General features: G+C 34.7%; 1 protein-coding gene across 4 annotated transcripts in view; it reads left to right on the top strand.

The window, feature by feature from the left end:
* Positions 1-12089, top strand: part of LOC100001344 (uncharacterized) — a 36732-nt gene that overhangs the window by 12733 nt on the left and 11910 nt on the right. The window contains exon 1 of one of the 4 annotated variants that reach the window (XM_087250826.1): positions 8320-9567. The exons of 1 other annotated variant lie outside the window; for it this stretch is intronic. Coding sequence is in view for 1 of the 3 variants with exons in the window: in NM_001110226.1 (NP_001103696.1) it covers positions 8333-8416 (84 nt within the window). In the remaining 2 variants the exon portion in view is untranslated. 4 annotated transcript variants of the gene reach the window in all.

Below are 12089 nucleotides of genomic sequence, written 5' to 3'. Positions count from 1 at the left end.
TATGCTTCATAACAGATGTTATGAGAGTTGTGTAAAATTACAGACTTGTAACGTATATGCAAAAAGTTTGCAAAGGCATTTTGTGTTAAAAAGTGCAGCAGAAAATGGCTGCTTGAATTAGGTCAAATCATTTGGTGAGATGGCAGTGGTCGTAAAATATACTGAAATGTTTCAAAAAACATTGTGCATTCGGGGGTTGATAAAATAAACTTATTAAAGCATTAAAGTTTACTGCAAAGTATTCATAAATTAAAATGCATTTACTCTTTGATATTAATGTGCTTTGTTGACAGTATTGCGTGTAGCATTCAACTATGAAACAAATAACTGTAGCTAAGTGTTGTTATTAATGTTACTTGGGACACATTAGAGGTTAAAAATATTCCCATATCATGAAACCCAGAAATTCTAACTCTCATTGGACCATATTGATGTAACCAATGTATTTCAAAACATCACTTTTTTTCCTTAAATAAAACATTGATGTTCTTAAAAACTCCAAAAGAAAGGGAACAACATTAAGTAAATTTGGTGAACCGACAGTTTTAAAAGCAAGTATGCTTTGTAACATACAAACTCTGACAGTGGCGCAAAATTACAGATTTTTAGCACATACATAAAAAGCTTACATTTTGTGTTGAAAGTGCAACAGAGTGCAAAATCATAAGCTTGAATTATTTCAATGCTATTGTTTGTAAAAACAAAACTCTAGTCATGCGTTAAGTTTAATCAATAGTATTTTAAACACCATTTGTCCGTATGATAACGTTTTATATTCTGAGTGAAAAACATTCAGTTAGATTTTAGATTGTTCATTTGAAAATGTGTATGTCAATGAAAAACATTCAGTTTAAAGAAACATACACTCACTACAAAATTTGGGTAGTGTCAATAATCTTGATTCATCTAAATCTAATGGTCAAAGAAAAGCATCATTTGCTCAGTCTACTTTCAAGAACTACTTGTAAACTTGACTAATTTTGATAAATTTGTGGACTTACTTGACTTGTCACTGTTATGTGAACATTTTGTATAAATGCTGCATCCAGTAGTTAAACTAATACATTTTTTACTGTTCAACATTAAGTAAAGTTAACTGGGGGCCAGAGCTGTACTGTTTTTAGATAAAACTGAAAATAAATGTTTGTTTATATTTTGTTTTATATTTGAAATAATCTATTTCTCTTTATAATATCAAGTATTTTTAATTCATTCAAATCAGTTTGAAATACCAAAATTTCATAACTAAGTTACATGGCATGAATTGTGAGTTTTACAATTACTACGAGTAATACATACATTTTGTTTACTTTTTGAAACAGAAATATCAATACTGTCTAAAGACTGATAAGTTCTTATAGTAAATATTTTATGTTTATTTTCAAATCTACACCAGTGATGAAAAAACATTAAGTTTTTTAGATTATTCATACTACAATGTGTGCCATAAATTACAGAACATACTTGTAAATATATTGAAAAATGTGTTAGTCAAAATAAAATCATTCAGTTTTTGATTAATCACAAAGACGACTTAAATTTACATCTGTGTTTTTCAACCAACAGTTTAAAACATTACATTTTTAGATTAAATTATTTTACAAGGACAATTTGTCGTCAATACAGATTAAGATTTGTTATTTAATGGATTACTATTGTAAGCATATTTTTATTTGATAGTTCCAACGTTGATATATTAAAATGATATGACTGATGCTCTTTTGTCTGTCTTAAAATATTTATTGGTTTAACTTGGATGCATGTGAACATAAAGATATGCAATATCAGCACACTTTCTAATTACCTAACAACATATAGCATTTAGTAGGAGACACCAACCACATACAGTCACATACATACAGATATATGTTCCATATCTGATATTAATCTATCTTTCACAAACAGTTGACGTGGTGTTGTCTATTGATAAGTTTTCCTTATCATCACTCACACACCATGATAGACACAGACACACAGCCAGAGCCACTCCCCACACCCACAGTCCTATCAGAGAGACAGACGCACGCACAAACACAAAGTCTCACGATTAAACAACCGGAAAGAGTCGGACTGAACGATAACCATGTAAACGGACGTTTGCGTTTATTTAACAACCGATGTCATAATGTTCGCTTATCAGATACACGCATACGCTGTAAAAGTCATCAGATGTCTTTTATCTTTCTCAAGCACGCTTCAACCGGTTCAAATTTCCCGCACACATACACCCATGCAGGCACAGCCAGAGCCTCCCGAACCACACCCACACCCGAGCCGGAGAGACGCACACACATACACAGACACGCAGTTCTGACCATAACAGAGCAAAGGCAACACAGCGGTGCATACACCTTAGTTTATTAATTCTAACATAATATATTAACATAATATATTATAATTTAATTATAATAACATAAAATAAAACAATAATGACAATATAATATTGTATAATTATAATAACTGAATTTATTACAATAATTAAAATATAATACTGTATAATAGTGTATAATATAGTTTTAATAACGGTTGATATAATTTATTTCATTAAAATCTATTTCATAATATTAAAATATCTCATTTTAATGTAATAATAGCGGAATTATTAATTTAATTCAATTGATAAGAATCTAATTAACGGAATTCTTAATTTAATTAAAATGATAAGAATCTAATTACCGGAATTATTAATTTAATTCAACTGATAAGAATCTGATTACCGGAATTATTAATTTAATTCAACTGATAAGAATCTAATTAACGGAAAGGGGGCGGGGTTTACACCGGAAGCCCCGCCCTAAAAGGGGCGTGGTGGTCATCAATCAAACTTTTTGACACATGCCACCGGATATTACTCTCTCTTATATGGCTCAAAAACACTATACTATACTATACTAAACTATACTATACTATACTATACTATACTATACTATACTATACTATACTATACTATACTATACTATTTTTTTCATGTGGGTTGTTTTCCACATAGGAAACTTTAGCTGTTTCACTGGAAGACATACAATTGAAGTCAGAATTATTAGCCCCCTTCAATTTTTTTCTTCTTTTTTAAACCTTCTCCAATTGATGTTTAACAGAACAAGGAAATTTTCACAGTATGTCTGATAATATTTTTTTCTTCTGGAGAAAGGCTTATTTGTTTTATTTCTGGTACAATAAAAGCAGTTTTAAATTTTTCAAACACCATTTTAGGGACAAAATTATTAGCCCCTTTAAGCTATATTTTTTCTCGATAGTCTACAGAACAAACCATCGTTATACAATAACTTGCCTAATTACCCTAACCTGCCTAGTTTACCTAATTAACCTAGTTAAGCCTGTAAATGTCACTTTAAGCTGTTTTGAAGTGTCTTAAAAAATATCTAGTAAAATATTATTTACTGTCATCATGGCAAAGATAAAATAAATCAGTTATTAGAAATGAGTTATTAAAACTATTGTTTAGAAATGTGTTGAAGGAATCTTCTCTCCGTTAAACAGAAATTGGGGAAAAAATAAACAAGCGATTTAATAATTCACGGGGGCTAATAATTCTGACTTCAACTGTATGTTGATATTTGCCAGTAATATATATTTTTGGAGTGGAAGAACATAATATAAGGCTTTTGAGAACACCTGGCTTTGCTGAGGCACGTTAGACAGAAAGGTTCAGCAGTCAGTGATGAGCTATTTTTACCAGCCTCTGCTTAATGTTTGTTCATGGGGGAGCAGCTCCAAGCCCAGACACTGATACAGCTGTGCACAATGCTTTCAGTGGGGCATTTTTAGAATCCAGTCTAAATATGTGAACATATGCCATTTGACTGTGATCTGCACTTTTTAACCCCACTGAGAGTTATGGTGTCCTGACACAAACAGATGGGTAATTATTACAATGCTGATAAGAGACGCCACTCCACAGCGTCCACATGCAGTGTGAAGGACGTTTGATTGTTCAGACATCATGTCAATTTTGTAGGCAACAGAACAATTGTGTAGAGCAAAAATATCATGGACAGTTTTTAAAGTACTAATCTTAAGAGAGGATAACTGAGAACTAGGACTGGAAAATACACTTGATCAGGCACGTGCACACATAGGGCTCAACCTGTGCAGTGCACATGCCCTTTTTAGTCTTGGATAGAAAGTGCCCTTCCAAAATGATCAAAAGTGCCCCCGCGACGCGACACACCCTCCGTCCCGCCCTTCAGTAGGCCCACGACAACACTGATCTTGAGTACGTAAAATTTATCCTGCACATGCCCTTTGGACGGTCTCTGCACGGGCCTGCACTTGATTATAAAAAATATTTGCTAAGCAACCTATAAATGAACATACAACAGATGTAATTTGCATTGCATCTTTTTTTCATTTAAAGAATACAAATTGACATTTTTAGACATCATATTTTTGACATTATGCAAAGAATCACTGGTCACCCAGTATCTTTGTTTATTTTAATCAAAAAGTTTTTTTTCTTTTGTAAATGCAAACAATAATTTTCTTAAGTAATTTAAGATTTTTTTATTCATATTTATATGGACTAATACACTCACCGGCCACTTTATTAGGTACTCCTGTCCAACTTCTAGTTGTCGCAGATTTCTAATCAGCCAATCAGATGGCAGCAACTCAATGAATTTAGGCATATAAACATGGTTAAGACCATTTGCCGCAATTCAAATCGAGCATCAGGATGGGGAAAAAAGGTGATTTAAGTGACTTTAAATGTGGCATGGTTGTTGGTGCCAAACGAGCTGGTCTGAATATTTCTGAAACTGCTGATCTACTGGGATTTTCACACATAGCCATCTCTAGGGTTTACAGAGAATGATCTGAAAAAGAGAAAATATATAGAGAGCAGCAGTTCTGTGGGCGTAAATGCCTAGTTGATGCCAGAGGTCAGAGGAGAATGGCCAGACTGGTTTCAGTTAATAGAAAGACAACAGCAACTCAAATACCCACTTGTTACAACCGAGGTATGCAGAAGAGCATCTCTAAACGCACACTACCTTCAACCTTGAGGCGGATGGGCTACAGCAGCAAAAGACCACACTGGGTGCCACTCCTTTCAGCTAAGAACAGAAAACTGAGGCTACAATTAGCACAGGCTCACCGAAATTGGTCAATAGAAGATTGGAAAAATGTTGCCTTGTCTGATGAGTCATGATTTCTGCTGCGATATTTGGATGGTAGGGTTAGAATTTGGCTCCAACAACATGAAAGCATGGATCCATCCTTCCTTGTATCAACAGTTCAGGCTGGTGGTGGTGTAATGCTGTGGGGGATATTTTCTCTCTTTGGGCCAATGAGTACCAATTAGGCATTGTGTCTATGCCAAAGCCTACCTGAGAATTGTTGCTGACCGTGTCCATCCCATTATGACCGCAGTGTACCCATCTTCTGATAGCTACTTCCAGCAGGAATAACGTGCCATGTTATAAAACGTGACTGGTTTCTTGAACATGCCAATGAGTTAGCTGTACTCAAATGGCCTGCACAGTCACCAGATCTCAGTCCACCTTTGAGATGTGGTGAAACGGGATGTTCGCATCATGGATGTGCAGCTGACAAATCTGCAGCAACTACATGATGCCATAATGTCAACATGGACCAAAATCTCTGAGGATTATTTCCAGTACCTTGCTGAATCTATTGCACCAAGGATTAAGGCAAAAGAGGGTCCAACCCGGTATAGTAAGGTGTGCCTAATAAAGTGGCCAGTGAGAGTACAAACGTACTCGGCATCATGACATTCAAACTGAGGACATTTTTTGAGATTGCACAATCATGTTTGTAATTGTGAAAGCAACAAAGAAGACTCATCACAAAATATAGGACACATTTCTTATAAAGAGAGAATAACACAGTAAACAGCTGACAATCAATACTTGATACAGAATCAGTTCAAATGTACAGAAAGGCAAATATATAGCTGTCAGCTAAAAGACACATCGTATTACACAATATTTTTTGTTTGTCTGAATACCTGCATAATGAATGATCTGTTTACAGTAAATGCAATCAGTTACACTGTCTTCATTAGATCTTGGCTTAGTTCAGTTCAGCATGTCTCTGGAATTCAGCTCGTCTTTTTGTCTTTGGATTGCAGCTCAGTGGCTCATTGTGTTTGAGAATGTGCAGTTCAGTGAGTCTGTACGACGAAGTGTGTGTCTGTGTTTTGTGATGGAATGCTATAGCATTACAGCTCAGTGCGGTCTGCAGCCAGTAAAACGTGGTGTTGCCATAGTAACCGCCAGAGATGTTTTACCAAAATGCCCTTGTCGACCTGATAGCAAAACATGCATATGAAATGTAAAATTATGACAGCATGTAATCATACCACAACACTTACCATACACTAGTCAGATCCGCTCCTCTGCGGTCCAGCGACATTTAGAAACTTTGTCAGAAATTTGATAAGATTATCTGATAAATTAAACAACGATGCCGTTGCCATGGCGAATGTACATGAACATTGTTTCATCCTATTTTAAACAGTCACTTCTTGAATGAATATTAGGAGAGTATTGAAAGCAGGAATATGACTCACGAATAGTAGAATTTTTTTGATGACAGATGGCAATTTAACCTCACTAGAAATTTTGGCAGTTTATTAAACTGAGCTTTCATTAAGAATTACTTCAGAAAACGCTAAAATAGATAGCACATGACATTTATTCAGAGGTGGACGTTTAGCTTACTGTCACAATTCTCACAGTTCTTGTAAGATTCTGCTTGTGTGGAGTTATTTATCAAGCTACACACTGCAAAAATAGCTTTTCTTACTTGGATTTTTTGTCCTTTTTTTAGACTAAATATCGAAAATTCTTAAATTGAGAAGAATTTTCTAGACAAACAAAACACAATGTCTTGTTTTCAAAAATAATAAGCCAATATTAAGTGAGTTTTTCCTTAAAACAAGCAAAATAATCTGTCAATGGGGTAAGCAAAATAATCTTATGCCAAAAGGAAAAACTAGATTGTTTTGCTTGTTTTAAGGAAAAACTCACTTAATATTGGCATATTATTTCTAAAAATAAGACATTATGTTTTGCTTGTCTAGAAAATACTTAATATAAGAGTTTTTAGATATTTGGACTAAAAAAAAGACAAAAAAACTCTGTAAAAAAAGTAATAAAAGCATTTTTGCAGTTTACTATGTTGTTGAAATGGATTTTAAGTAGATGTATGAGAAACACTCTTATATAAACAGTATAAAATAAATGTAAACTTTATCATTCATGAAACATTTTCATTTTTGATTTTTTTATAGTGGAAAATGTTGAATTAGATTACAAGAATGTTCCTCAGACTAATAAAATAAAATCTGTTCATCATATAGAGGATCTTTATAAAACCCAAAATGAAAAATCTTCGATGGCATCAGTAAAAAAACATCCTTTAGGAACATTTGTTTTTAAGAGTTGCCTAATTTAGACACAAGATGATTTTTTTTTTTGTTTCATTGATATTCTGCATTCGGATTTATATCTTTACTCATGTTAGACTTGAGCATTATATCTCATTACCAAACATTTTCAAAGCCATACCAGTTCATTCAAGTCCTTTAGGTCTAACATCGACCAAACATATTTGATTTTAGGATACCACTGAGCCTTTAAAACCAACACGGCATAAGAATAATTAAACATATGCTACACGGGAAGCTGCTTTATGATTTGTTCATCTCGATTCTCGATGTGAAGCAGACAGAACCTATTATGTTCTAGACTATCTGGTAATATTTATAGCCCCAAATGATTTGACCAGAATCCCCATGCTCTTTTATGTTGTAAAAGCTCCCAGACACAGAAATAAACATGCCATTAGCCAGTTGTTTTTCTTTTTTGTGTGTGTGTGTGTGTGTGTGTGAGAGAGTGTGTTCGACACAGCATTAACTACCCTGGAATTCTCTCAAGATGTCAGAAAAGCTTGCAGAAAACCATCTGCATAGGCACAAAAATGGAGCCCGGCTTCTTTTAACAGAGGGGCGTTTTAAAAAAGACAGAACGAGAGCATAAAAGAGAGGGAGAGGGGAAAGGGAAAAAAGGAAAAGAAACCAGATTGCGACAGTCGATATTAAAACATGCAGTGAGTGAGAGAGAAAAGGAGGGAGAAAGAGAGAGAGAGAGAGAGAAAAGCGAGCTGCAGGCCTTTCCACGGGGACAAACTAGCAGAAAGGCATCTCGCAGTTATTCCTTTCTCTCTGCTCTCTCTCTCTCTCTCTCTCTCTCTCTCTCTCTCTCAACATCCTAACGGCAATTGATTTGTGTATGAAAAGCTGGGCGCTTTTCGCCCCCCTTTCGGGCTGTGGGTTTTGAGTGATCAGCTGATGAAGAGACTGGCTGCGCGCTGCAATGCTGGTTTGCTAATTCTCTCTCCTCCAGACTGGAGCCAGCCTGGAGACCACAGTCAGGTAAATCACCCTCTTCCTCTCTCTCTCTCTCTCTCTCTCTCTCTCTCTCTCTCTCTCTCTCTCTTCTGCGCATAGAGCAGCAATCACACCAGGCTTCAGCACATGGGCACACAGACAGAAAGTGAGAGAGGGTGTGTGTGTGTGTGTGTGTAGGTGTGATCTGTGTCTGGTGAAGGGAAACATTGCCCAGACAAATCGGTTGTGTGCATCCTGACACCTCTTTTTTTTCTTTGTAGAGGTTACTGGAATAGACGTGTGTAGCGTGAAAGGGGTTTTTGGCGTGTTGCTTCAAGTATAGACTTTTGTGAATGCGCTTTCTGCATGTTTTGTGTGCAGCGGCACAGTTGTGCGCCTGTGCATGCGAGTTTGTGTGTGTGCGCGTGTGTATGTGTGTGTGTGCGCATTCCATTATTATGCTGTTGATTATTAGGCCTCCTTCCTTCCACATGGTCCCCTGGGGTACGTGTGAATAAATGCTTTCCGTGTGTTTTTGTGCGCGCTCACGCTTTTCATATTTCTCTGGATGTTGCATGAGACGTGCCTCTCCGTGATTGGGGTTGTTTTCTCACGTCAGTGCAATTGCGTCTCGGTTTGTCTGCTTTCTTTGCATTTAAGCGATTGGGAACGCATTGTGTGTGTGCGATTTAGACATCAAAGACTGGCGCTGCCTGCATAGCGTCATACTCTGAATTCATATTTCATCTCTCCCTGATATGCTCTCTGTGCCAGCAGTGGCTGCGGCAGGCATATCACTGCACTTTAATTGCTTTTGTGTAAAACACAGACTTGGCATCACAGACACTGAGCGCAATCCGCATTTGCTTGTTCTTACACGTGAACAGTGTGCATGTTGATGAGCGTCTAGTCTCGTGTTTATTGGAGCACGTTCGGTGAGCGCTGTGTGTGTGTGTGGTGAACCGTACGTCACCGTTATGTCAGGCGCGCTGGCCGGAGATCGGTATCTCCGTAAACGTCAATCATTCCATTCACAATTGGAATGAAGATCAGAGTACCAGCGGCTCCTGATTTCCCAGTGCGGGATCATCCTGAGCTCGTGGCACATTGTTAAGTGATGCTTTATCAAATATTAAATGGAAGTGAAAGCAGCTGCTCGTATTAGAGGGGACTGAAGATTGAAGGCAGCTTGCCTGGTGAGACGAGATAATGATGGTCTGTCATTTTGGAGCTAGACGTAGTTGGAAAGGGCAGAAAGTTCACCAGACTCTTTAATGCAATGCTAAATAATAAAAAAATGATCTACAGTGCCATGCAAAAACCTTTAACTTCTGACGTTTCTATAGCACAATGCTTTATTTTAGAGTTAATAGTTATGCTTATTACATTCCATGCAGTGTGTCTACAAACTTTCAAAGATCTAAGCTCGCAGCAAATAGGTATTATCATCTCATTAAAAGAAAGCATTCTGAACTGCTGAAACTTGACTTGAACTGCTGAAGTCTTTAGCTATTTCAGTTTCACTTCTGTTACTGGCCCATGCAGATCTGTTGCAAATTTGCATAATGCAATCTGTGATTTCTATTGGCTATGAGACTTGGGCTGCACAATAATAGAAAAAAAATGCAACAATAAATCTTATGACATAAGAGTTCCGTATATATATATTTATTTATATTTTTATATATTTATATATATATATTTTTCTCAATTTCTGTTTTACAGAGAGATTTTTTCAACACATTTCTAAACATAATAGTTTTAATAACTCCTTTCTAATAACTGATTTATTTTATCTTTGCCATGATGACAGTAAATAATGTTTTTACTAGATATTTTTCAAGACACTTATATACAGCTTAAAGTGACATTTAAAGGCTTAACTAATGAGGTTAACTAGGCAGGTTAGGGTAATTAGGCAAGTTATTGTATAACAATGGTTTGTTCTGTAGACTCAAAACAAAAACAAATAAAGCTTAAATGGGCTAATAATTTTGACCTTTAAATGGCTTTTTAAAAATTAAAAACCGGATTTTTCTAGCTGAAATGAAACAAATAAGAATTTTTCCAGAAGAAAAAAATATTATCAGACATACTGTGAACATTTTATTCCTCTGTTAAACATAATTTGGGATATATTTAAAAAAAAATGAAAGGGGCTAATAATTCTGACTTCATCTGTAAATACAGTTTAAGTTAGAATTTTTAGCCCCCCTGTTTATTTTTCCCCAATTTCTGTTTAACGGAGAGATTTTTTATAACACATTTCTAAACATAAAAGTCTTAATAACTCATTTCTAATATCTGATTTATTTTATCTTTGCCACGATGACAGTAAAATATATTTTACTGGATAATTTTCAAGATGCTTTAATTGAGCTTAAAGTGACATTTTAAGGCTTAACTAGGTTAATTAGGCAAGTAGGGTAATTAGGCAAGTTATTGTATAAAGATGGTTTGTTCTGTAGACATTCGAAAAAACCTAGCTTAAAGGGGCTAATATTTTTTACCTTAAAATGTTTAGTAAAAAATTTTGAAAACTGCTTTTATTCTAGCTAAAATAAAACAAATAAGACTTTCTCCAGAAAAAAAAAAAAATAGCAGACACACTGTGAAAATTTTCTTGCTCTGTTAAAAATCATTTGGGAAATATTTAAAAATAAAATTAAAAAGAGGGGCTAATAATTCTGACTTCAACTGTATATTTTTGTTTTATTTATTTTTTATTGAAAATGTTTTAGTTATTTAATGCTTAAAATTACCATGTACATTTAAGAGTTAATCAGTGGCAACCTAAGAGATTTTTCAGATCTAATTAATCCTAATTTAACTTTTGAAAAAGAAAATAAAAATACTGTCTCCAAAACCTCTCGACTTTGATTGGCTGTTGTCAATACCTTGACTCCCATCACAAGTATTTATTGTCAGCTCTGTGTTCATCCCTTGGTCGCTTTAGCCAATAGCAGAACAATAATTACTGGAGAGATGAAGATAAAGATAGTAAGGCCCCATCTGATTGGTGAAATGTAGATAAATAACCTGTGAATAAAGTAAATGTAATTTAAAACACGTCTGTGACACATATATTACATACACTATTATCATGATTTTAATAATTTTGCAATACAGTGCTCAGCATAACTGAGTACACCCCATTTTAAAAATGAATATTTTTATCCATTTCTCAGTGAATATAGGCAATGTATATTGGTGCATTTAAACAAAACAGATTTATTAAATATTAAATATATTTATTAAAATTATATTTTAGTCCTCTAACATTATTAGAAATCGAAAGATAATACAGTTGATTTCAAGCAAAATATTGCAAACAAAATACAACCTACAAAATTTCAACTAAATTTTCTTGATTTTTTTCTATTTTTTTAAAAAATGTGTATTTAATAATTTTCTATAACATGAATTTGGATGTACTATTTTGTTAGATAAGCTCCAGATTTGGCTTCAGTAATGACTAATCTATGTATATGCGCAAATATAATATTGTAGAGCTTCCTATTTAAAATATGAATTTAAAGAGATATTTGTGAGGGGCTTAATTATGAGCACTGTATATTGTGCAGTCCTAAACACTGCTGTTAGAAGAAGCATTGCATTTATGCTGTCAAATAAATTATAAAAACCCGCTTCAACCACTGTTGTTACAAAATGTCATCCAAATCATAGAAAAATTGTGTTATCTGCAGAAGTCACTCAA

Source organism: Danio rerio, chromosome 5 (genome assembly GCF_052040795.2).
Source record: "Danio rerio strain M-AB ecotype USA chromosome 5, GRCz13ab, whole genome shotgun sequence".
Taxonomy (NCBI): Eukaryota; Metazoa; Chordata; class Actinopteri; order Cypriniformes; family Danionidae; genus Danio; species Danio rerio.
Note: the sequence above shows the minus strand (reverse complement) of the source record. Positions and strands in the feature narration are given on the sequence as shown.